The sequence below is a fragment of the Heptranchias perlo genome, chromosome 22, assembly GCF_035084215.1.
Source record: "Heptranchias perlo isolate sHepPer1 chromosome 22, sHepPer1.hap1, whole genome shotgun sequence".
NCBI classification, from domain to species: domain Eukaryota; kingdom Metazoa; phylum Chordata; class Chondrichthyes; order Hexanchiformes; family Hexanchidae; genus Heptranchias; species Heptranchias perlo.
The window spans coordinates 32,171,198-32,197,954 of NC_090346.1; the positions used below are offsets into that span (position 1 = coordinate 32,171,198).

General features: G+C 45.2%; 1 protein-coding gene across 1 annotated transcript; it reads left to right on the forward strand.

Moving 5' to 3' along the window:
• The first annotated feature begins 23,782 nt into the window (after nt 1-23,782).
• On the forward strand, nt 23,783-25,835 carry LOC137340919 (inositol 1,4,5-trisphosphate receptor-interacting protein-like 2). Its single transcript, XM_068003727.1, has one exon. The coding sequence runs from the start codon at nt 23,939-23,941 to the stop codon at nt 25,484-25,486; it is 1,548 nt and encodes a 515-aa protein (XP_067859828.1). The 5' UTR covers nt 23,783-23,938; the 3' UTR covers nt 25,487-25,835.
• Nucleotides 25,836-26,757: the final 922 nt, after the last annotated feature.

Below are 26,757 nucleotides of genomic sequence, written 5' to 3' on the forward strand. Positions count from 1 at the left end.
TTTCCAAATATGATTTGGCTCTTTCTGCAATCCGCCCTCTAAATCCCCATGCAATTAATTAACATATATTAAAATGAAGGTTAGTGAACTGCAGTCCCGAATTTCCTAGGTATATGTTCACAGAGCATTAAGGCGGGTAGTTTTTGACTCTTGGTCGATCGACTGGCTGAGCGCGCTGGTTGACCGCCTGTTCCAGCGGCGGAGGCCCCCACCCCGATTTTGAGACCCTGGCCTCATTTAAATCTGGCAGGCAAGCTGTGGGGCGCCAAACAGGCGTCCTGATGCCACTCTCCGGATTGAGTTATCAAGATCAGGTAGGGGCAGCTGCCAGCAGGGTAAGTTGCAGGGGGTGGGGGTGGTCGCAGGGGCAGCAGTGGCCCAGATTATTTTTGTGGGCCCCGGAGAGGCACTCCTGCTCCTCCTGGGCCTACAAAATTAATTTGACAGTTATCTTCAGTGGGTCTCTTCAGTTCCATCATCTGTGGAGCTGGCCAAACCATGCACGACGCACACTCCGGCCAATTCCTACCAAAAATGGCAATCAGGGTCCTATTTACGTCATAGGACCCTGATTTCCATATTGAAAGGAGCTTATCGTCTGAAACATGTGGGCACTTTGGACACCCTTTTAAAATGGATCCGGCTGCATTGCTGTGTTAATGAGGTGGTAAGGCTACCGACCCCATTTTGAGGCTGTTCCCGCCCCGTTAATGCCAGGTGAAGGCAGTGAAAATTGACCCCAGGGTTACTTACAGTTAGAATATAAGATGTAGCTGTTGCTAGGATCAAGTGAATAGGAATTTCTGAGCTTGAAGACTGCTGAAAGTTTGAGTAGCAATCACTACAGCTGGCAATGATTTTGTGGAGCGATTTTATTTTTTTGGTTTTGAGCCTAGACAGCCATGGACTTACTTTACTTGCCTGTGGGAATGTGAGATCACTGGGAGCCTTTGAACCTCCCCCACCCCACAGTGAAAGCTTCTCAGGAGTAGGTATGTCATTCCCTATGGGCATACCATTGTATTCCATTATCATGGAGGAGCAGGAGGGAATGGAGGAGAGGAGAGTGAGACTGCATTTAAGGAGGATGAACCCCACCAGATATTGTCCCCCCAAAAGAATATGCAGTCAACACAGTGAGGAAATGTGTATGAGAAGTTCACAGATCCCTGAAGGCGGCGGAACAGGTAGATAAGGTGGTAAAGAAGCCATATGGGATACTTGCCTTTATTAGCCGAGGCATAGAATATAAGAGCAAGGAGGTTATGATGGAGCTGTATAAAACACTGGTTAGGCCACAGCTGGAGTACTGTGTGCAGTTCTGGTCGCCGCACTACAGGAAGGATGTGATCGCTTTGGAGAGGGTGCAGAGGAGATTCACCAGGATGTTACCAGGGCTGGAGCGCTTCAGCTATGAAGAGAGACTGGGAAGATTGGGTTTGTTTTCCTTGGAGCAGAGGAGGCTGAGGGGGGACATGATTGAGGTGTACAAAATTATGAGGGGCACAGATAGGATGGATACTAAGGAGCTTTTTCCCTTCGTTGAGGGTACTATAACAAGGGGACATAGATTCAAGGTAAAAGGCGGGAGGTTTAGAGGGGATTTGAGAAAGAACTTTTTCACCCAGAGGGTGGTTGGAGTCTGGAACTCACTGCCTGAAAGGGTTGTGGAGGCAGGAACCCTCACAACATTCAAGAAGCATTTGGATGAGCACTTGAAATGCCATAGCATACAAGGCTACGGACCAAATGCTGGAATATGGGATTAGAGTTGACAGGGCTTGATGGCCGGCGCGGACACGATGGGCCGAAGGGCCTCTATACGTGCTGTATAACTCTATGACTCTATGACTCTATGACTCTCTATGACTCTAAGAATGTAATAGGGGAGCGGTGCCAGCTATTGTTTAAGGACCTGTGGCCACAGTCATCTGTCCTCATTACTCTGTCGGTGGTGACCACATTCAATTTCTAGGGCACAGGCTCATTTCAGGCAACGATGGGAGATCTTCTTACCTGTCGCTGTCAAAGCCACCACTGCCCTCAACAACTTCTCCTCCGCATCCTTCCTGGGTGCCACCGGGGACATCACCGGCATCTCTCAGTCGTCTGCACAAAAAAAACCTGCAAATACACCTACACCTACTCTGCAGTGACACAATGGGTGACATTAGGTGTGGGTCTTCATAGAGATCCTCAGGAAAGGGAATTATTGCACAAACTAGACAAGATTTGCAAAGACGTGGCAGTAGTGGTGATAACAAAATTTAATGTGGTTGGCAAAACAAACAAATCTAAATGAAAAACATGACATTCCATCAGACACCCTTGTGCATCCCCTTTGTGCTCACAAAACCTTCGCCTTACGTTTACGGGAACCCCTACGTGGTGCTACCCCTGTAGCTTCAGCAGAGGTAGTGGCAGGCTGCTCGTGTCCATGCCCTGACCGATGAGATGCTTTGCGCGGACGCCCTCTGGGTTTGGGTGCCCGTGAGGGTCCCTCCAAAATCTGCTCCACCTGCACCTGTGCAGGGGCAGACTCGGCCACCTGGAGAGAAGGCAGCATTGCGGGAACTGGTTGAGAGGGGGGGCAACGGGTGAGACGTGGGAGCGCTCTGAGTGGCGTCCCCTCTTCCATTTCCCCTTTCACCATCATCCCTCTCCTGGGCCAGGCCCACATCACTCCTTCCACCCTGCTGGATGACAGTTTGGAGGGCTTGTGTGAAGCCTTGGAAGGCCAGTTGTAAGGTATCTGTCAGCCTGTTTAAGGCGGCAGATTGTTGCTCACCCTGAATCCGAACGGCCGTTGTCAGGGCCTGAATGGACTCATTGTTGAGCTGTGCTTGAAGCTCGTTGGAGGCTAGCCTTTACTCCATCGCAGACATTCCCGCACCTACCCGCGACACTATCTCAGAGTTGCCTTCATGTCCCTGTGACAGTATTCCACTCATGCAGGAGTTGGACTCCTCCATCCTCTGCGCGATTGTGGAGAGTGCGCGTGGCAACTGTTCCAGTACCTCGGCAATGTGCTGCTGCCCCTTGATGACTCTCCTTTTCATGGCTGGCCTCCAGGGTTCAGCATCTGGGTCCAGCTGAGCAGAGCCTGGAGAAGAGTGCTCCAACCAACGCGGACTCTCCACGGCTGCCCCTGCCACCAGGGTCTGCTCGTGCTCACGTGTGCGTGGTGACTCACCATGTGCAACCCGAACTAACTGAGGACAGGGACCCACCGAGGTGAGTGTATCTGCGCTGGTGGATGGCTGGCTCAGATGTGATGATGCCCCCTCAGAGGCCGGCTGGTCCTCTGAAGAATCGCCCTCCGCAGTCATGGCGGTTGCAGATGGCCCTGCAAGAGAACAGAAAGCAATATTAAGCATGTGGACAGATGTTGAGGTGCTGCAGATGCCAAGTGATGTTAAGATCATTCGCTATCATGAGTGCTGAGTGTTCGATTTCTGTCATCAGCCGCTTGTGCGCTCCCAGTCTCGGCGTCTGTCACGGACAGGCACTCCAGCGTGCGGCTTATCTCGAGTGCCTGCTGCTCTGCGTCCGTTAGGACCACCTGGTGTGGCGGGCTCTCTCCGGTCCTTGCCCTCTCCCGGGCGTTCTGGCATCTCTTCTCCTATCAAGGCAAAACACAGAGGCGTGATTGAGTGATGGTTGCATAGTGATCTGCTGCATGCATTGGTATGGGTGGGGGTGACCGTGAGGGAGACGCATGTGAGATATAGCCATGAGATTGTATGAGCATTGGGTTGCGAGGTAGTGTTTAAATGAGAACTGGGACGGTGAGTACGTGCAGACAAGGTGAGGATGATGGTTTAGTGGATGTGAGGAGTGATGTGAGAGCGTTGTGGTGCCAGTGCAGAAGGGGTTGTGTGGTGGTGGAGGTGATGTGGAAGACGGAGTGTGGGAGAATGCGTAAGTATACTCACTTTGGCTAACCTGGTTAGGTCATTAAAGCGCTTCTTGCACAGGACCCAGATTCGGGCGACATTGCTGCTATTGCTGACTTCCTCTCTCACCTCGAGCCAGGCCTTCTTGATGGCAGAGGCAGGCCACTTCCTCCCGTCTGATGGGAAAAAAGTTTCCCTCCTCCTCCTGACCCCATTGAGCAGCACCTGGAGTGAGGAGTCAGAGAACCTTGGAGCAGCCTTGCCTCTGGCCTGCTCCATGCTGGAGGAGCATTGGAGGACTGCCCCTTTAAATAGGGCTCCTCCTGCTGACAGCCAGCGCAGTGCGCCCGCTGCGCAGGTCTGCAACGGGAAACCTGGAAGCACGCATAAGTACCTTCCATTTGGCTGCGATCACGTGCGGAGCACACCGATTTCACTGGGCACCTAACCCACGCGCCCAGTCGACCCCCCGCTGGCAATCCACCTCCCTCCTAATATCGGGCTCAATGATTTTGAAACTCCAGTCTATGAGAGAGAGGGAGAGAGAGAGAAAACGAAAGAGAGAGAGAGAAAGAAAGAGAAAAAGAAAGCCACAGCAAACTCCCACAAACAGCAATGAGATAATGACTACATAATCTGTTTTAGTGATGTTGGCTGAGGGATAAATATTGACTAGGACACCGGGGAGAACCGAGGAGAATGCATTGCAGGCACCAATTTTAAGTGCCACAGAGTATTCGAACTCAGGATTGATATCCTACACTGCTGAGTCTCTGGGGATGGCCTTCGACGCCCGCCCAAAGCCAGTGTCAGGAAGCATGAACCATTTAATTATGAGTCCTAACTTTCTGCGGCAAGTTTAATGGGCAATTAATGTGCAAATCCAGCAAGTTCTTAAAAATAACAGGGAGACTAAGGGTGAGATGCCGTTTCTGCAAGGTGAGCAGTGTAAATCGATCAGCAAGTTCTGGAGATTCTGGAGGTTCCTCCCCTGGACCTGCTGGCCAATTTGAGCATTAATAATGGTGTGCATCATTAAAAAGCTGTTATTTTTCCAGGAATATTTGGCCCAATATATTTTACCTGAAGTTGACTTGCTGCTATCTGTTACATGAATCTTTGTTTTGTATGATCCTAAGTCCTTTTTTGAGTTAATTAAAGAAAGGAATGAGTATACTCTTTACAGTGCACAGCATTAGTGTTATTTGTGTAACAGTTTGTGAAATGTGATGTGTTGCTGACCTGCCCTCTATTATTACATATAATAATGCACCGTGGACTGTAGACTGTCTTGCATCATAGGCTGGCGCTGGCTGTCTCAGGGCAAACCATCTTGGAGAGGGGGCCTCAAACAGGCGTTAGATCCCTTTTATGCATAATCAAAGGACTTAACGCCCATTTCAGGCGTGGGTAAAGGACTCCTATTTTTTGCCCTTACCCAATATGGCAGGCGGCGCATTTCTGGTCGGAAAAGTGCATGCACTTCCTGCCCGCTATATTGGGGCCTTAGTAGTCTCAGTACTGCATGGACCAATTTCTAGGCCTGTGTTCCCAACTGAATTGTTAATCTCTTCCCCTTGAGCCATCTCATATTTTTGGTGCCACTGTAATCCATTTGGGGGTCTTGCCCAGAGTCATCATCCTCCCCAAAGGAAGCCAGTGCTTCAACCTTGTTTGAGAGGATAATTTGGTCTTGTTTTCCCTGACTTGTGGATGGTCAGCACTGCCAGCTCCTCATTTCTCAGCAGGTAACTTATCCATTGAAACCCTTGCTCCAAAACTTCTCTCCCTCCTTGATGTTTTGGATTGTCTCCAACATTGCCTCAAGTTCTGACATCTTGAGCTCAAGTGATTTCAATTGGAGACATTTCCTACAGATGTGTTTGTCCAAGTCTATGTCTGCTACTCAAAACTCCCACATCCTGCAGGAATCACTTCCTTCGATAATTGTTAGGTAGGTTTTAAGTTTATATTCTTTATCTACTAATCACTGATCTCTATGACTAGAGAGCAATACATTTCTATGAGATTTCTGAATCGCTCCATGAGATTGTCCTAGCTGAAGCCAGTTTTAGTCATAGTTTGGATTTGGACACCCAATGCTCACACATCATCAATGGGAGCATTTCTGAAAGATACTCCAACTGTGCTAGCTGATTGTATGCCTGAGGCCTCCCCTGCGAATGAAAACAAAAGAAAGACTTCATTTATATAGCGCTTTTCGTAACCTCAGGATGACCCAAAACACTTTACAGCCAATGAAGTACTTTTGAAGTGTAGTCAATGTTGTAATGTAGGAATGTCAAGCCAACAATGCTACTTGCTGTTCAGTTGCAGCCTACCGAGCATAACTGTGCACAACTGGGCGGCAGAATTCACAACACTCCCCAGACTATCTTGCATTCAGTTGTGCAAGGAGACAAGAAGCTGATTCGATGAAATGTTTCACACAGTGGGTGCTGAATGTTCAGAATAGACTGCCCAGAGAGACAATTAAGGCTGTTATCATAAGTAATTTTAAATAGGGAGTTGGACAGGCATTTGGCGAGAAAATCAATTGAGGGATATGGGTAGTGAACTGTGTATTCTGTTTTTCAAACTTAGGGGCCGTCCAGATGGATTGAAATGGTCGTTTTCAGTTGGAGTCACAAAGTGGCTATGCTGGACTTTTGCCAAGCAGCATTAAGAACATAAGAAATAGGAGCAGGAGTTGGCCATTCGGCCCCTCGAGCCTGTTCCGCCATTCAATAAGATCATGGCTGATCTTCTACCTCAACTCCACTTTCTTGCCCTATCCCCATATCCCTTGATTCCCTTGTGTCCAAAAATCTATGGATCTCAGTCTTGAATATACTCAATGACTGAGCATCCGCAGCCCTCTGGCATGGAGAATTCTAAAGATTCACAACCCTCTGAGTGAAGAAATTTTTCCTCATCTCGGTCCTAAATGGCTGACCCCTTATCTTGTGACTATGACTCCTACTTCTAGACTCTCCATCCGCTTAGAAACAACCTCTCAGCATCTACCCTGCCAACCCAAAAATGACCCGATTATTCCTACTCTCTGTTTTCTGTCCGTTATCCAATCCTCAATCCGTGCTAATATTTTACCCCCAATCCCATGAGCCCTAGTCTTGTGTAACAACCTCTTGTGTGGCATCTTATTGAATGCCTTTTGAAAATCCAAATATACTACATCCACTGGTTCCCCCTTATCTACGCTGCTAGTTACACCCTCAAAAATTCTAATAGATTTGTCAAAGACTACTTCCCTTTCATAAAACTGTGTTGACTCTGCCTAATCATATTATGATTGTCTAAGTGCCCTTCTACTACGTCCTTAATAATAGATTCTAACATTTTCCCTACTACTGATGTCAGGCTAACTGGCCTATAGTTCCCTGTTTTCTCTCTCCCTCCTTTCTTGAATAGCGGGGTTACATTTGCTACCTTCCGATCTACGGGGACCATTCTAGAATCTAGAGTATCCTGGAAGATCAAAACCAATGCAGCCACTATCTCTGCAGCCACCTCTTTTAAAACTCTAGGATAAGAACATAAGAACATAAGAAATAGGAGCAGGAGTAGGCCAATCGCGCCTCGAGCCTGCTCCGCCATTCAATAAGATCATGGCTGATCTGATCCTAACCTCAAATCTAAATTCATGTCCAATTTCCTGCCCGCTCCCCGTAACCCCTAATTCCCTTTACTTCTAGGAAACTGTCTATTTCTGTTTTAAATTTATTTAGGCCATCAGGTCCATGGAATTTGTCAGCTTTTAGTCCCATTAACTTCTCCAGTACTTTTACTTTACTAATCTTAATTACTTTAAGTTCCTCACTCTCATTAGACTCTTGGTTCCCCACTATTTCCAATAAGTTTTTTGTGTCTTCTACTGTGAAGGCAGATACAAAGGGCCTGATTTTAGCAGGCCTGCGGGTTTCCGGCGGGTTGGGTTTCGGGTGCGTGGCCTCCGCGCCCGGTGAAATTAGTGGGTTGCCCGCGTGATCGTAGCAGGCAATGCACTAATTGGAATCACTTACCTGCTCCTCCGGGGTCCGCGCTGCTGGTCTGCGCGTCGGGCGGGCTGCGCATGCGCAGTACGATCTGTCAGCTGGAGGCTCTCTAGTTAAAGGGGCAGTCCTCCACTGACAGATGCTGCAACCAATGGAACAAATTACAGCATGGAGCAGCCCAGGGGGAAGGCTGCTCCCAGTTTAATGATGCCTCACCCCAGGTATCATCAGATGGGGTGAGGAGGAGGGGGAGGACAGAGATCTTCCACCCGGCGGGCGGGAGGAAGCGGCCTGCCTCTGCCACCAAGAAGGCCTGGCTCGAGGTGGCAGAGGAGGTCACCTGCACCACCAACATATCGCCCACCTGCATACAGTGCAGGAGGCGCTCCAATGACCGCAGTAGGTCAGCCACAGTGAGAACACTTACTCTTTCCCCTACACTGCGTCTGCCACAACACTGCCCCCACCCCACATCTCCTTCGGCACCGCCAACACTACTCTGTCACATCACCCCTCATACCCACTCAAACCCCATCCTCATCTTACCTGCACCTACTCACCTCGCCAGTACTCATCCCACCACTACCACTCAACCCAATCCTCATACAATCTCATGGCTCTATCTCATACTCACCCTCTCGTGCATCTCTTTCACGGCCAGCCTCACTCAACCTGCCACTACCTGTGCTGCAGCCACAGGGCATGCATCACATATGTGCAGTAGGCAGCGTAAGGCAAACGTGTCGTGAGCATGAAGGGGATGCACAAGGGTGTTTGAGGGTTTGCCATGGTTGTTACTTATATTGAATTTCTGACCAACGCACATTACATATTATATTGGCACCACCGCTGCCATGTCTCCGCGAATCCTGTCTGTTGTGTTCAATAATGCCCGCTCCTGGGTATCACTATGAGGACCCACCACTGATGCCACCCAGTGTGTCACTGCAGAGTAGGTGCAGGTGTATTTGCAGGGCTCTTCCGCACAGACGAATGAGAGACATCGGCGGTGTACCCGGCTGCACCCTGGAAGGATGCGGTGGAGAAGTTGTGGAGGGCAGTGGTGACTTTGGCAGCGACAGGTAAGCAGATGGTGCTGGGGCCAGCCAGGAGCAGCTCGGCATGAAAGAGCCTGCAGATCTCCACGACTACATGTCGAGTGAATCTGCGCCTCCGTGTGCACTGCTGCTCGGAGAGGTCCTGGGAGCTGCGCCTCGGTCTGTGGACCCTGTGGCGAGGGTAGTGCCCTCTGCGACACGTCTCTCTCTGCGGTAGCCCTCCCTCCTGCTGTACAGGTGGATGTGTCACAGCACTCTGTTGTGGAGCTCCACGTGTCAGAGGTGGACGGCGTGGATGGCGAGGCTGGTGATGTTGTTCGCCCTCCGAGGGGGTCATGACTGCAGCTACGGCGGCCCCCATCCGCAAGATGTACATCTGAGGGGGTCCGCAAGGTAGGCACATGTCTCCGGACCCCGGGGTGAGTGTGCAGGTTGGTCACTTTGACCATCCGGAGGGGGGTGGTGGAGGCCACTCTTTGTCCCAAGTGACAGAGCGGCCTCCTGCAATGGGTGAGGGTCTCCCCCCCCACACCTGTCAAATGGACCTTTGCAGCTGCCACAGGCTGACGGCTGCAACACGTCCAGTTCAACTAGGACTGTTTCCCCCAGTGTGTGAAACAGTCCCATGTTTCCCCAAAATCACACACAGTCCCTTAATCAGGTCAGTTAATGACCTGAACAAGCAAAATAAATAACCTCAAGTGGCATCCCGCTGGCTTTAATTGCCTGCGGGATTCCCACCAGCGGGGGCCACGCACGCACCCCCGCACGTCATCGGGGAACCCGGAAGTGGGCGGGATCGTGGCGCGATCCGGTCACGTGACTGGATATCGGGATTTTCGGGGCCCCCCCGCTGGAAACCCACAGGAAACCCAACGGTAAAATCGAGCCCAAAATATTTGTTTATTGTCTCTGCCATTTCCTTATTCCTCATTATAATTTCTCCTATCTCTGCCTCTAAGGGACCCACGTTTACTTTCACTAATCTCTTCCTTTTTACATATTTGAAGATGCTTTTACAATCTGTTTTTATATTTCTTGCTAGTTTACTCTCATATTCAATTTTCTCCCTCTTTATCAGTTTCTTGGTTATTCTTTGTTGATTTCTAAATCCCTCTCAATCTTCAGTCTTACTATTCTTTTTAGCAACATTGTAATCCTCTTCTTTTAATGTAATACTATCCTTAACTTCTCTAGTTAGCCACGTTGGATCACTTTTCTCGTGGAGTTTTTATTCCTCAAGGCAATGTATATTCATTGAGAATTATGAATTATTTCTTTAAATGTTCGCCTTTGCTTATCTACCATCATATCTTTTAATCTAATTTCCCAATCTACCTTAGCCAACTCGCCCCCATGCCTATATAATTGGCTTCATTTAAATTTAAGACCCTAGTTTCAGACTTAACTACATCATTCTCAAATTCAATATGAAATTCTACCATGTTATGTTCACTCTCCCCAGAGGATCCTTAACTATAAGATTACTAATTAACCCTGACTCATTACACAACACTAGATCTAAAATAGCCTGTTCCCTAGTTGGTTCCTTGACGTATTGTTCTAGAAAACTGTCTTGAATGCATTCCATGAACTCATCATCCAAACTTCTTCTGCAATTTTGATTTGCCCAGTCTATGTGAAGGTTAAAGACCCCCACGATTATTGCATTACCCTTGTTATATACTCCTCTAGTTTCCTGATTTATACTCCGTCTAACACTATGACTACTGTTAAGGGGCCTATAAACTACTTCCACCAGTGTTTTCTGCCCCTTGTTATTTCTTAGCTCCACCCATACTGATTCTACATCCTGATTTTTTGAGCTAAGATCCTTTCTCATTGCTGCCATTATCTCATCCTTTATCAGGGCTATCCCAACCCTACCCACTTTTCCATTTTGCCTATCTTTTCTAAAAGTCAAGTAGCCTGGAATATTTAGTTCCCAACCTTGGTCACCCTGCAACCACGTCTCAGTAATGGTGACTAGATCAAACCCATTTATCTCTATTTGTGCCATTAATTCATCTATCTTGTTATGAACGTTTCGTGCATTCAGATAAAGCACCTTTAATTTTAACTTTTTACCAATTTTCCCTGATGTGACATTAGTCACTAATGCCCTACTACCTTTGTTAAACTCTCTGTCCCTTCCAGACACACTCTGCTTGTTTTTACCCAAATCGCTACTCTGCTCTACATAACATGCTGCTATGCTTAAACTTATAAATGTGTCCATCTGCACTCATAGTCCATGACTCCCCCTTCTCACACATGAATGCTCTCAAAAGTGGGATTCTCTGATCTTGTGCCTGCTTGAACTGATGGTGTTGCAGAGCGGAAGAGACAAGCATTGAAGCTAAGTTCCTTTTCCTTGGCTTGTGCCTTTCTGTGAAATACAGGCTCTTTTTCTCTCTCTCTTTTAAAAAAAAGGAATATGATGTGTGTATGGGCATACTATTGCTCCATGGTTTGTAGAGCTTTTAACTTGGTGAATGTCAAAATCATTGCTACAGTCTGCAAGCATGGTTATCTTTGCACAATCCAGGACCATTGTTGACTCTAAACACTTCAGCATTTCTCAAGACCTGTGTGGCCTCTCACAGCCTATGATATCCATAAACACATCCTTATAGTTAGTAAGGAGTTTTATTTATTAAGTCTCGTTATCAGCTCTCAGATGCTGTCATCTGTTGAAATTTCTCTTCTTTTGCAAAGTAACGAACAATATGGCTTACATAAAAGAAAACTCTTCAGAGAGAAGAGAAGGCCATATTGAAATAAAATTTCAAGTATCTTGTTAACTGAACTTCAAAGGGTAGACTCAATAGTTTTGTACTTGGAGTTCTATCTGTGCTTAACAATAGTTAGTCATCAGTCTTTCTCGTTTGCAACTTTGCAGGTTTCTCTTTTCTGGCCTGTCTTAATGCTTCCGAAATATTCTCATTTTCTCCCTTTTGTGCTCCATTTACACCATGTTACTGGATAAATTCAGATTAACAATACACTTGTAGAACTATTCAAGCAAAGATGTCAGTGACCTGAAACTTCTTTGAACACCCATATACAGTAGTATAAAATAGACAGACATTTTCATTGTTGCCTTGACACTTTTCTTCAAACCAGACATCTTCTTGCATGCATCGTTCTATGTGCAACAGATGGGCAACACTGCATTCGCCCTCCCAATGCCATTGCCTCCCATGACAGCTGGACCTTCTGTTTATTAGTTGGTTGCCATTTTGCCCTCCAGAGGGCATTGTGCCAGTCCCTCATGCCATCCAGAATAACCAATAGCCCTTGCCAATGAAGCAGGTGTTTCAGTCTTCAAGAACACTCAAATTTTCCCAATCCACACCATGCCTGGCAGGAGTTGGCAGTCAAGCTCAACATTGTGTACAGTACCTGCAAGACCCAGGAACAGATAAAGAAGACAAACTACAATAAGAAACTGTCACGGTAAGAGTACCCAACAGTACCAGATTGTGAGGAAAGGGTTAATCAGACAGACTTGAAGTGTGCTAATGTAATACCACTATTGATTTGTCTTTATTTTGTAGTAATGTTAGCTTTTAGCCTTTGTTTGTTAGGTGGGAAAGTACCTAAATTGTAATGTCTTAAAATAGTTACAAGTGTACAGCAATTCTAAAATGGTGACTATTGAACTTTTGAACTGAGACTGACCCTCACAGCACCGGAAGGTTTTAATATGAAGTAACCACCTGCTTAATGAGAGAAGTTAATCGGAGATGTGCCATTCCATACTGGCTCCCAAATATCAGGGAGATTGTAAACATTAATATGGATGCAAGGACAACAGTTAGTCCTGCAAAAGGAAAACATCTGGGTGAACGTTATCCTTTTTAATTAGAGTTCAGAATCAAACTGGTGCTGATTAATACAGAATCAAAGACAGACTTATAATTAGCAATTTCACTTGGTGAAATTGCAATTAGATGCAACAAGAGAGAAATTTGTGATAAGATTAAGAAATAGGGAGTATTACTGATCTCGTTAGCCCAATGGAAAGAGAGCTTGTTAGTAAGGAAATCAGCTTATTAACTGAAGATATGGGTTTCAATTAGTTTCCCCTTCTTAACTTTCGATGTAACCATGTAATGTAGAAACGTACAAAATATAAAAGTGGAAAATTGTAATAAGGTTTTGAATTCTAAGGGTTCAATCAACCTGAATACTAAGCTTAGAGCTGTAATGTGTTTGGGTTCCCAACCATCAGATGTGGTTGTTAGTACTATATTTTAAGTGTATGTTTAAATACTATTGCAAGTATTTAATAAATCTATGAACGCTTGACCGCAACACTTCAAGAACCTTATTAATTTTGAAGAATAGATAGAACACCTAATCATAATTAAAAACTATCCTCTAACAATATGTCATGCAGATTGCCCAGATATGCATGTCCCGTCAATCTGTTCTATATTTATTGATCACCTATGCCAAGCACTCACACAATCTTACAGCTCCTTCACAGCATCTCATGCATACCCATACTTCAGTAGGACATACATTTAAACTGCATCTTGCAATTGAAATCCTTGGCTCACTGACATTTTCCAAGGATCCACTGATGCATCAAATTATTGTAATACAACCATATAACGCATGGCTGCTTACTAATACCCCAGGAATGGCTGTAGGTTGGGCACATGTCAGTTACTGTGTATGCGCTCCTTCATATTACAGTTCAAAAATATTTCTTTGCTTACACAACATGATGACACATAATACAAGGAACAGACCTGAAAGGGAGATACATTCAGAAGTTACAACTTCTTGACTCTCTTGGAGAAGATCATTCTGGACATCCTTGCATATTAGAGCACGGAGGGAGTTCTGGAAGGTGAAGCTACAGACCTTCCCCTAGCTCAGAGCTAGTACGACCCTATTCTTATTTTGCCCCATTCACATACTGCAGCAGAGACATACACACAACCACATAAACATCACATACGTTAAATTGCAAGTTAAGCTCCGTTTGCAGCCAGTGCTCTAATATTTGTTCATTTACTGTCCTTGTAGGCTTTGAAGAGCAACCTGTCAACATTGCCAGTATCCCTGAACAAGACAGCATCATAAAGCACTCTGCGCCCTCTCACCAATGTTTTCAAACTCCAGCATAGCTGGAGGATGCAGTTATTGAGCTAGAGAATGTAGCATTGAGTGAGTCACAGAGCGTAGGTGAAGGGGAGCAGGAACCTATTGTCTGGATGGCCAAATGGCTGCCATAATTTACATCTAGCACTATCTTAAATGCAGCAATGCCATGCAATTGGGCAGTTGGGTCAAGTTTCTGTTGCTGTTCAGTGGGAAAGGAGATGAAGGTGCCAGTCATACTGACCAATGCATCAGTCATCTGCTTCATATATGCATGGCTAGCTTCATTGCTAGCATGAAATGAACCCAAGGCAGAAAAATTGAGGGTAGAGGTGACCTTGCCTGCCACTGTCAGTGCCGTGCCTATGTTGCAGGTTAGCTACAGATGTTTTTGTAGCACTTGGCACAGATTTGCAACTGGCTCTCTGCTGAACCAGAGCCTACAGAGGCAGATATGGTTGGTGACAAAATGGCAGGTGCAACCAGTGCTTCTCAGGTATCTTGCTGCTCTCTGCCATGCCTTCTTTCATCTGTTCCACTACACCGATTAAATACTGTATTTGAGGCACTTTCAAACCAACCTCTATCATTAATTTTACCTTCACTTGTTGCTTGCCATGGGACTCTGTTCTTGCACCTAGATGCACTGGGGCTCCCTTGAAAGTTGACATTGGAAGGACTCCTTTTTATTTGCCTTCTTTTTTCTTCTGTTCCTGTAATGTAGCAGACAATGACAATAAAATAAACTTACCACAATGAATAAATAAAAATTGTCTCCCAAAAATTATTCCAAAAAATACAAAATTAAAATTTAGACATATTGAAAATATCTATAATAAAAACACAGGAGATGGGGTTTTCCAAAGCTCCAAGGCACTGATGGAGCCTTGCACACGGTTGGCAATTAATAGGAAAATCCTAAGTTGTTTATGTGCAATTTTTCATCCAGTGACATTAATGGGTGGAAAATCTCGGCAATGCATCTGGGATTTTCGAATAAACTGTCTACTGCTTGCAGGGTCCTACTAATGGTGCAGAGCCTTGCAAAGATTCATTCACTGTATTAAAAAGTATTGAAAACATAAAAATACAAACCCTGTTCCCCTTTAAGGCCTATATTGCCTTGTGTCCATTCAAATGTGCTTCAAAGGTAAAAACACCATCCCATTGCAAAAGTCCATAGATATTTTCAATGTGTGCCAGGTATTGAATTAAATATTTTTGCATACATTCTGGAGATTTATGAAAATCTGGCACACAATATGTGCAAACACACTACGCCCTAGCAAGATGCAGTCAATTGGAAAGTCACAGGCAGAAAGCATTGGGATGCAAACCATGCCTAATGCTCAATTTTCTAATCCCTCTGTGCCTTGCTATACCTGACCTGAGAACATCTGAGATAGCTAAGTTTATCATCACTGACATTATTTAAAGGTAGCCGCTCCTCAATTTTTGGTTGCATTTCAGCCCGACACTCCTGATCTTTGGCCACCCAGTGCGGAGGAGGGCGGACAAGTCGGAGGACCATCTTGTGGGTCTGCTCCTGGTCCTGGCTAAGATGGCGATTCACAGGTCCAGGATGGACACGGCCCTCGGGGGGCTCGCACTGGCTGCTGCCTCTTTTCTGCGGTCTTGTCCGTGCCCGGGTGATCCTGGAGAGGGAGCATGCGGTGTCCACCGTTCGCAGGGTAGACACACACATTAACATTATGATTTTGTTTGCTAAGTTTTTTTTTTGGTCTCGTTGAAAGTAGACATTATGTTTAAGTTATTTTATTAGTTGTGCCTCCTTCAAACAAAGAGGCATGTGCAAATTTGTTTCTCTGCTGGTGGCAGTGGGCACGTTTCTGACACCCGGAAGTCCCACTGGCTTTACGATATTTAAAGGGCTAATTTAGGTCTTCAAAGTACTTAATCCAGTTAACTTCTTGTCTTTTGACTTACACAACTATTTTAACTTCTCTTGAGCGTGTCTCCCGTGGCCTCCGAAATATGCCATGGAATATGTCTGGAACTCACTACCTGAAAGGGTGGTAGAGGCAGAAACCCTCAACTCATTTAAAAAGTACCTGGATGTGCACCTGAAGTGCCATAACCCACAAGGCTATGCACCAAGTGCTGGAAAGTGGGATTAGGCTGGGTGGGTCATTTTCGGCCGACGCGGACATGATGGTTCCGAATGGCCTCCTTCTGTGCTGTAAATTTTCTATGATTCTATGATTCTATTCTATGATTCTGCTGGACAACAGCGTGGGGTACATTTGTGACACGTTCTAAGGCCATGGCTAAAGTATCTGCCTCTTTAAGGCAGCAGAAAAGTTGGCATACAGAGTACTCATGGCCACCGTCATGGCCTGAATGGACTCATTTGTGAGCCATGCTTGAAGCTCAATGGAGGGGTAGTGGAAATCTGAAATTATCGCCCCCAAAAAGCTGTGGATGTTGGGTCAATTTTCAAGACTCAGATCGATAGATTTTTATTAAGTAAGGGTATTAAGGGATATGGATCAAAGGCAGGTAAATGGAGTTGAGGTATGTATCAGCCATGGTCTAATTGAATGGCAAAACAGGCTTGAGGAGCTGAATGGCTTACTCCTGTTCCTGTGTTCCTATTGTGCTACTCATCTGGTTGATTTTTACTTTACAGTGATTGATTCTACTCATCCTACTTGGGAGATTGCCTGCTCAGTCGTCTGATTCTTCTGTATAAGAAAACCCTCTGTTAGCAGCCCAAAGGCTGCCTATGTATCTCTCATTAGGATTCCTCCACATCCGCATATTCTGATTGGCAAAACTAAGGACCCTCTGCAGCAAGCAGTGTTTCTAGACCTTACACAAAACAGGTTAGGACTTTCTACCTCTTATAGTGCATTGTTAGAGATGACTGTTACGTCCAGGGCCTGTTGGCAATTGAAGAGTTAAACAAAAAGATGAAAAAAAAACAAAATTTATGCATAAACATATTTTAGTAAAGAAGTTAAACAAAAGTAAGAAAAAAATGAGCTAAATAGATTATATTTTCATTCCAGGCTCCATTGAAAAAGCAGAAATGGCTAACTCGCAATCCCTGACCCCTCCCCATCACAATCTTAACTTGAAATGATCCCGTCCAGCATAGTCCCTCACTCTTGCAGAACGTGCTTGGATGTGTTCCAAGATTCCAGTACACACATTTTTTAAAAATCTGTTCATGTCCCCCCTTGAATTACTTGCTTTAACACTTCTTATATTTGAAAATGGCACCAAAGCCTAACATCCTCAAGCCTGATCGAGCTCCTCCCCTCTGTATGTTACACTACGAGCTTGATTTTAAGCATAAAAGTGAAGCAAAGGAACAACAAGAAAAGAGGAAGGAGTTCAGTGAAACAATGAGGTAACTCTAATAGATCTTGTACAGCTATGTTCAGTTCTACGTATATTTTATTCCAAATGGGGTAACACCAGGAATGTTAAAGTTGTGTTGATGGTCCAGAGGGACCCCTGTACCGGAACATATTCCTCTCAGATTGAGGCTTAAGTTGAAATTTTTCCCATGACCTAAATTGAGCTTTTCCCAGGGAAGTAGCAATGGATTGGACTTGCATCAGCTGGTGCTCAGCACCAGCCAGTTGTGTGTAGTGACTATTTTCTCACTCTTTTATTGGAGCTCAGCTTTGAAAAGCCCAAAAATAAAAATCTTTACTTAAATTACATGTATTCGTTTTAAAATCTAAAGCAATTTTAGTCGGTCCATGATATACAATCAGCGTGCACAAGAAAGTACGGTTTGTGCTCCCCTACAAAGAGATAAGTGTTTATAATCCACACTGTGCCATCGTCCTCAATAATAGAATTAAACATGTCTCTGTATTGCACCCTAACAATTGTAAAATAGAAACAGACCTAATACATTTTAAATACAAGATTGTTGTTTAAAAATATAGGCACAAATTATGTGCATTTCACTGATGCATGTTTGTATATTTTAAAGGATTTAATAGTTGTTTCATTTTCATCAGATGTTAATTCAACACCCATATATTTAAAACACAATGCTGTTGTGCAGTCAAATACTTTTGTGACAAATCTTTCATACGTAATGGCCCAGAATTTGCTGTCAAAATAACAGTGGGGCTAATGGCGCTCGCTGTTATTTATGTGAAAAAAGTACAGCAACTTCAAACGTGGAAATCCTAAAGTTGTTGTCTGAGATGTGTCGCTGCGCCATTAGCTTCGCTGACTACCTTGCCATTGAAATGCATTGAATGGCATGAAGTTCCTCTATTTGTGTGGTAGATACGAACTAAATAGCATACAAGGCTACGGACCAAATGCTGGAATATGGGATCAGAGTAGACAGGGCTGATGGCCGGCGCGGACACGATGGGCCGAAGGGCCTCTATCCGTGCTGTATAACTCTATGACTCGATGACTAAACTCGCCACAGAAAGTTAAGTCAAATCATTTCAAATCTAAGCACCCTTTTAATGACATGATAAGTGTTAATTACTGCCAATCAACCTCTCTGGCACTGAAAATTAACTATGACAAGTGTGGAGTCTCATTCCTTCAGGTTTTAATTGTTTTAGGAGATTTTTTAAAAATTAATTAATTTTTTTCACTTTTCCTTTCTGTCTCTTTTTTTCTCTCTCTCTTAATCCAATCTTTCTTTCCCTCTCTTTATTTCTCTTTCTGTCACCCAATTAGAGTGGGTGACACTGAATTCACCCACTCTAATTTACACTTCTTTCTCAGTCCTTGTGCTGTTAATTTTACAATCCTTCAATCTGATTGGTTAAGGAGATACACAGTTGCTTGCCCTGTTCATTCAGATCCCAGATGCCCTGTTTCCCTCACTGTGACTTTACCATCTCGCACTTCCAGCAACTTGCGTTGCAAAATATCATCGAGATTAAACGGGCAAGGACAAGTCTAACTAATGGCAGATGTCGTTCGTTGCCCTGCTGCAGCAAAGTCTAGACCATTATATCCATTTACTGATCTGAACGCTGTGTTTTTGGGCACGATAATTATTTACAGCTCATAACTGTCCTTAGATGTGGGAACGTCTCTAGGGCAGAAAATCCATACCCTTTTTTTGGAAGAAAATCTCTATGTACATTTGCCAGAAGCAGTTAAGTCTTAAATGCATTTTGGGAAAATGAAGGAGGTATAAATGGCAGCTGTTAGGCTCCATCCTTACTATTATACATAATAATCTGATGTTTTACAAATTAATGACATATAAAATGTCATACATTGTTGATTATTCAGCATACCCTCCTTTCCTTCATATAACATGCAAAAGAATTTAGTGTAACCAGCAGGTTGTATTATAAAGTAACATTACTTTAATAAAATGAAATTGTAACAGCACAGGATAGAAAACTAGATTCTTACAATATTTAGGCCTGGATTTTCCTAATCCCACACTGAGAAGTTCGGGGCAGAACTTCCGTCCATCGCCCCAAATGCCATGACTCCAGCCCAATTTCCTGGGTTGGAGGTCATTAGGTATTCATGGTGGGCTTCTGATGGGATCCCCACCAGTAAATGGAAACCCACCAATGGCCCCCAGGAAAATCAAGGCGATGGTGCAGCAGGACTGTGGCTGTCATATCCAAAGAAGCGGGAGCCACATTAAAGGGGCCACGCAGCACCGAAGACCGGGCCAGTAATATTAACTGAAGGCCTCAGCCAAGACCACCTTTTCTTCATCTCAATCATTCTCTGAATAAATTGATGATGTAAACTATCTTTTAGTCTGGTGCAACACTGACATCGTAGGGTGTGTTTATACTGCAACTTTAGAATTGCTGCAAAGCAGTTTCACGACAACGTTAAGGTGTGGCACTACCACTCATGCTCTCAATACATTTAAAATGTAATGGGGGGGGGCGTTGTATGCGCACATACAAAGAGCTCTCTTCTGAGTGGGAGAATTCCAATAAGAGTCAGGCAGTAGAAAGGAGGCTAGAACTGATCCTGCACCTACCTAATGAAATGATTTTGGCATCGCACCAATTGCTAAACTGGCAATGTTAATCCGCAATCATGTCCTGAAGCAGAATGAGTCTCTCTTTGGAGGCAGTAGCACACTTCCTGGAGTGTAAATCCAGTGCAGTGACAAACCTGGTTTATAAAGTGCTAAAATGCCAACCCAATATATTTAAATACCAGATTTTTGTCAAAAAATGTAAGTACAAGGTTGAATCCCTTGAGCACTGTATAAGCCTTCCTAACCCCAATTTAAACGTTTAAGAGAGCAGGGGCTCCCCCCATCCCGCCTTCTAAATACACGGGGGCCAAAACAGCAGAGCAGAACTCCCAGTCACCCAAAGCGAAATCCATAGACCCAGTCCCGAATCCCTTTGTATTGAGCTATTTACACAGTCGTGACAGGCCGCCTGCAGCTGTAAGGTGCTTTAGAGGTACTCGCGCTGGTCTGTCAGTAGATGTCAGAGCAGTCTACAGCCTGGGGGGATAGGGCGATTCTGAGCCCTTCCTTAGGTCAAAGACAAACTGCAAATAATTGTTTTGTTTGATCCAAAGGAAGCATAGAATCATACAATCTTACAGCACAGAAGGGGGCCATTCAGCCCATCGTGCCTGTGCTGGCTCTTTAAAAGAGCTATCCAATTAGTCCCACACCCCTGCTCTTTCCCCATAAGAGCAGGGGTGTGGGACTAATTGGATAGCTCTTTTAAAGAACCAGCACAGGCACGATGCTTCCTTTTCAAGTATATATCCAATTCCCTTTTGAAAGTTACTATTAAATCTGCTTCCACCACCCTTTCAAGCAGAGCATTCCAGATCATAACAATTTGCTGTGTAAAAAAAAATCCTCATCTCCCTCTGGTTCTTTTGCCAATTATCTTAAATCTGTGTCCTCTGGTTACTGACCCTCCTGCCAGTGAAAACAGTTTCTCCTTATTTACTCTATCATCCCCCCTTAACCTTCTCTGCCCTAAGAAGAGCAATCCCAGCTTCTCCAGTCTCTCCACATAACTGAAGTCCCTCATCCCTGGTACCATTCTAGTAAATCTCCTCTGTACCCTCTCCAAGGCCTTGACATCCTTCATAAAGTGCAGAGTTCAGAATTGGACACAATACACCAGTTTAGGCCTAACCAGTGATTTAATAAAGGTTTAACACAACTTCCTTGCTTTTGTACTCTATGCCTCAATTTATAAAGTCAAGGATCCCATATGCCTCCTCACCTTGTCCTGCCTCCTTCACAGATTTGTGTATGTGCATCCCCTGTCTCTCTGTTCCGGCACCTCCTTAAAAATTGTACTATTTAGTTTATATTGCCACTCCTCATTCTTCCTTCCAAAATGCATCACTTCACTTCTCTGCATTAAATTTCATCTGCCATGTGTCTGCCCATTTCACCAATCTGTCTCTATTCTCCTGAAGTCTATTACTGTCCTCCTGTTTACTACATTTCCGAGTTTTGTGTCATCTGCAAACTTTGAAATTCTGCCCCCTATATCCAAGTCCAGGTGATTAATATATATCAAAAAGAGCAGTGGTCTTAGTACCGACCGCTTGAGGATACCACTGTATACTTCCCTCCAGTCTGAAAAACAACTATTTACCACTACTCTCTGCTTTCTTTTGTATCCATGCTGCCACTGCCCCTTTAATCCCATGGGCTTCAATTTTGCTAATAAGCCTATTATGTGGCACTTTATCAACCACTTTTTTTTTGCCGCTGCTCAGGAATCCGTTCCTCCGAGGTGTTGGCTTCGGCGGCTCGCGGCTGACGGAGGGGAGGGCCCTGGCCGGTAAGGTAACCAGAGTCAGGGTCGTCCTGGATGGCGGAGGGGCGGGCGAGATGGCGCCGGGGACACTGGCTGCACGGATGTCCTTGCAGCGTGTCCGGGACACGGCCGCCGCCATCCGGGCGTTGAAAGTGGCACTCGGCCCTGACTCCACTCGGGGTGTGGAGGAGGCTCAAGCGTGTGGAGGCAGGCCGTCTGATCTGACTCCGGTTCGGACGGAATTTCTCATCAGCGTCAGGCCCCGAAACCTCCCTCGGAGGGCTGTGCCTTACAACTTGAGCCGTCTCTCGGAAATTCCCTCCGTGCCATTTCACTCTGCGTGGAGGGATTTCCTGTACGGGCTGCTCCTGCACACTCTCCACTTCCTCGCCCTCGTCTCTTGCCCGGACACGCCCTGGCGTACCATCCCACTGTCCGGCGGAGGCAGGGCTCCCCAGTGGAGGGCTCTCTACTCAGGGATCCTCCCGTTTGCTGTTGGGGATCTGGGGTGGAGAGTGTTGCACGGAGCAGTCGCGACCAATAGGCGGTTACGCCATTTCACGGACTCCCAGGCCGCCTGCAATTTCTGCGGCCTGGACAAGTCCTTATTTCATTTGTTCACAGGGTGTGGGAGGCTGCAGCCCGTTTGACTATTTAAAGGGGCTGCTCCTCAAGTTCTGGCTGCACTTCAGTCCCACGCTCCTGATCTTTTGCCGCCCGGTGAGGGGAGGGGGGGAGGGGGCGGGCAGGACGATGGACGTCCTTGTGGGCCTGCTGCTGGGCCTGTCCAAGGTGGCTATCCACAGGTCCAGGTTAGACATGGCCCGTGGGGGCGGTCGCTCTGACTGTCTGCTTCTCTTCCGCGGAATTCTCCGCGTCCGGGTGGCCCTGGAGAAGGAGCACGCGGTGTCTGCCGGTACGCTTGAGGCTTTCCGCGACCGGTGGACACCGCAGGTACTGAAGTGCTTCCTGGACCGATATAATAAAATTTCAATTTGACACTTATTTTGGGTTTTTTTTGGTTTTCTGCACATGAACACGTCCTAACCCCCCTTTCTTATAAAAGGGGGGCCTAAAACACACGCAAAAAGAAAAAAAAACACTTTTGAAAGTCTTGCACCCTCCTCACACTGAAATTTAAGATGGCACTTAAGGTGGAATTCCAGCAAATCCAGGTTCCATCCCAAATTCCAATCCCCATCAGGCGATCTGCCTAGTATCCGTCCTGGCATCTGATTACAATTCTGGGGCCTTGCTTTTTTAAACTGTTGAGAGCTCTGGCACGCCTGACAAGCCCAGCTCTCTCCTGGGGCATGACATCCAGTTCCGACCAGGCAACAGAAATGTGCTAACTGCATCTACAGGTCTGTAAGTGCACCCTTGGCACTCAGTGTTACAGACTTGTATATCATGTCATTCAGCAGCTCCTAGTTTAGGTTTGCAAATGATGAACAGCATTTTAAAAAAATCTCTGATGTGCAGATGCAAACACCTTCACTTTAATTATAGGGGGAAGCACTTGTTGCTTTGCATTCCATTTGACCAATCTTTCATGAAATAATTACCCACTCGCATTTCTTCGACTGGAATGAAGCCAAACACCAATTGTACCGTCTGGAGGCGATCAGCTTCAAACATCCAAAGGTAAATAATAAGAAACCCCTTTTAATGCGACGGGTTTGCAAAATTGCTCTTTTATAAAGTTGAGCTAGGCTGCATTGCAGTGGCTCAAACATTTGCATCTGTCTGAGAAATATGGGGATCGCAGTCATGCTTTGAGCAGGAGGTGATGTTTGTAGATGGTCTGGAGCTAGGAGCAACACGTAACTGCAGCTTGGCCTCCCCTCCAGCATGTAAATGGTTAAAACGTATAGGAACGCTGCACACAATAGCTTACAGTTTAAAACTAGAGGATGGCATTTCCTCTTAGCTCATAGAGAATGTGACGCAAATCTATTTCCCTCGGAAGAGGAAGTTTAAAACTAAGTAACGGTCGGGATTATTGGATGTATGGCACTTTAGGGAGGAAAATGTGAGAGTTTAGGACCAGTCGGTGCAGTTACCGGTTAGTTTAGGAGCCGCAGAGGTGGAATATGTTGTAGATGCAGGAAGTTATTCAGCAGTTTACACGTGGCTCCGGGGCTGGTCGAAATGGGCTGATCTCACAACATAAACACACACAAAAAACCATGTCAGCTCATTCTCCAAACGTGCGAGTGTTTTGGCTGCTGACGACCTGCTTCTGCACCGCTTTCCTGTGCCTCCATCACGCCTTGAAAGGCGAGCACCAGAGTGAGCTCGGCGGCGCCCCAGACAAGGAACCCGGCGCCTTCCCTCTTTTCAAGTTCTCGGTGGCTTTCCTGGTATGTTACTTTCTGATCAAATACTGCTGCTGGTCGGCTCCTCGGCAGTCCTCGCCTCTCCGGGCAACACCGGCTCCCCAGCCGGCTCCCGGCAGGAAGGTCGTCTTGGAAGCTTACTATGAACATCAGCTGAAACTGTCCCCTCACGTCCTCGGACACAGCAAGGCTCATGTGACCAAAATAGTCAGCGAGCTGGTCAAAGTTGGGAAAACTGAGCATCAGGATTGCACCCTGACTTTTCGAGGGGATTTTGTTCAAATTGGCAGCGCTTATGAGCAGCATAAGATCAACAGCCCGGACTGTTTCGACGTCCTTGTCCCGATAAAAGTACCCCAGGTTCTGAAACTAGAGCCCGCCTTCGATATTGGGAGAAAAGAGCTTCCCTTTTACTTGAGAGGAACCGCCATCTGCAGGTTAAAACCCTCCAGCAAATCCGAGTGGTCAAAGTACAAGAAAGGCTTCAATGACTGTTTCTGTGTCCACTTTCAGAAGAAATCTGCTCTCTCGTCCACTCAGGTGCTGAGATGGTTTTACAGCAAGATGCAGAGATGCCTGAATGTCATCAGATACCAGTGTGAGGAGCGATGCTCCGTTACACTGTCTGTGGTCAATGACCAACTCATACTGAAACTGCTGCCAAAGTCCGATTACGTGTGCTGCCACATCTCCATGTCGGTCCGACTCATTCCAGCTGTGCATGTGGGTGATTCAGTGTTTCTTGTAGCCCAGCCCTGGACCAGGACCGAGACGGTGCTCAGGCCGCTGAGACAAGAGGCCTTCTGGTATGTCTATATGTCAAAGCACGAGCAAAAGTTTCTGAACTGGCTGAAGGTGCAAACTCCGAACAACTCTTGCCACTTGAAATGCCTTCAGATTTTGAAAGCGCTTCGTGACGTGGGATGCAAAGAGTTCGACCAGAAATTCTCCGTTCAGTGGAACACAATACTTTGCTCCTACAACATGAAAACGGCGCTTTTCCATTTGCTGCTGAAAGGTCCCCTGGAAGCGTGGGATGAAAAATTCCTGATGGAAAGATTAGAGGACCTGGTTAGGTTCTGGAGAGAACGGCTGCAGAAACAGGAACTGATGCATTTTTTCCTGGGAAATAAAAACGTTCCGGATTTTTTGACTGTGCCAAGAAAAATTAAGGAAGTCTTGCCAGTGAACCTGTTGGCTGGGTTTGATGCCGTTCTTTTGGATCTGGTTTCCTTTCAACTCTTGAAAACGTGGAATCGTGCACATCTAATAATGAAGTTAAACAATCATAAACACTTGCCCAGAAATTAATAATAGTTCAAGTGCTGATATCTTCAGTTTGCCTTCATATTAACATAATAACGTCAATCTTTTCTGCTATTTATATCTGCTAAACTGTAGGATGGCCATTTTAATTTATTGCATGTCAGTCCCAGTGGCTCAATATCATCAATAATTGTTATATTCCTGTTTGGTCAGAAGGCAGTGTCACAGAACATATATCATTTACTTGGCTGCTTTCCGTTGAGAAAACAGCAGTCTAATGTACAATGCGCACTCAGTACTTTATATCAAAAGGTCAGCTTTTACTCGTGTAAATTTCTAAAGCATTTAAATCTAGGTAATTTATTATTTTATTAATAAATAATCATTTGAAGAATTTGCTTTTCATTTTGTTTTCTCTTAACTGTAAAACTCATAATTTTATGGTCTTGCCTCAAGTATATTAATTGGTGCTTATGTGGGTTAACATATATTCTGTGGAGATGGTGAATCTGCTGAGGTGAGGATCTACTTCATCTTACATCCCCAACTCTATATGCTGTGAGGTCACCTGTCATTTTTTGTCTTCTCCTGCAGTATGAGTACCTGTGGGAAATGTTAGCTTAGAAAATACAGCAGAGCATGCAATGAGCTTCCAGCAGTTTAAGGGTTACATAACTAAATTGCAATATATTATTTATATAGAATATTTTACACAATGCAGTTTAGTTGAAAAAAAATGTAGACTGTGACAATCAAGTTTTATCCTTTCTTGTTATTATTTGTGTAAGTGGTTTGTAAAACTAAATTGCAGTATATTTATATAGAATATTTTACACAATGCAGTTTAATTGTCACAGTCTGCAATTTTTTTCAATTAAGTTTTATCCTTTCTGGATGTTTTTGGTGTAAGCGGTTTTTAACCAGTTTCATTTCCTCAATATCTCTTTTTATTTCTGCTTTTTTGTTTAATCTTCTGATTGTGTAACTAAGCAGGTGGTACACAACCTTCCCCACACATCACAGAGACATTTTGATAGAGACATAGCACATGAGCAGAGCTCATCCAGTTATTACTTTCTTGCTCTGTACATCCTACCAGGCAGCCAAGTATCACCGTAGCCATACCTAATATAGACACAGATTTAAGGGGTTTGTTATGACTTTCTTGAGATGCACAAATTCCTTGAGCAAGAGAAACTTATTTTAACTTATATGTATGCAAAGCAGGTCTCTGGACTCATAGAATTCATCCTCCACCAGAAAAAAGTCCTTTAATTTCAATTGCTTCTGCCATTTGATCTAGAAAAGAACAGCTA

What these genes read in the sequence shown, in the direction of transcription:
- LOC137340919 (XM_068003727.1), top strand. Translation starts at nt 23,939, where the DNA reads ATGCAGGAAGTTATTCAGCAGTTTACACGTGGCTCCGGGGCTGGTCGA.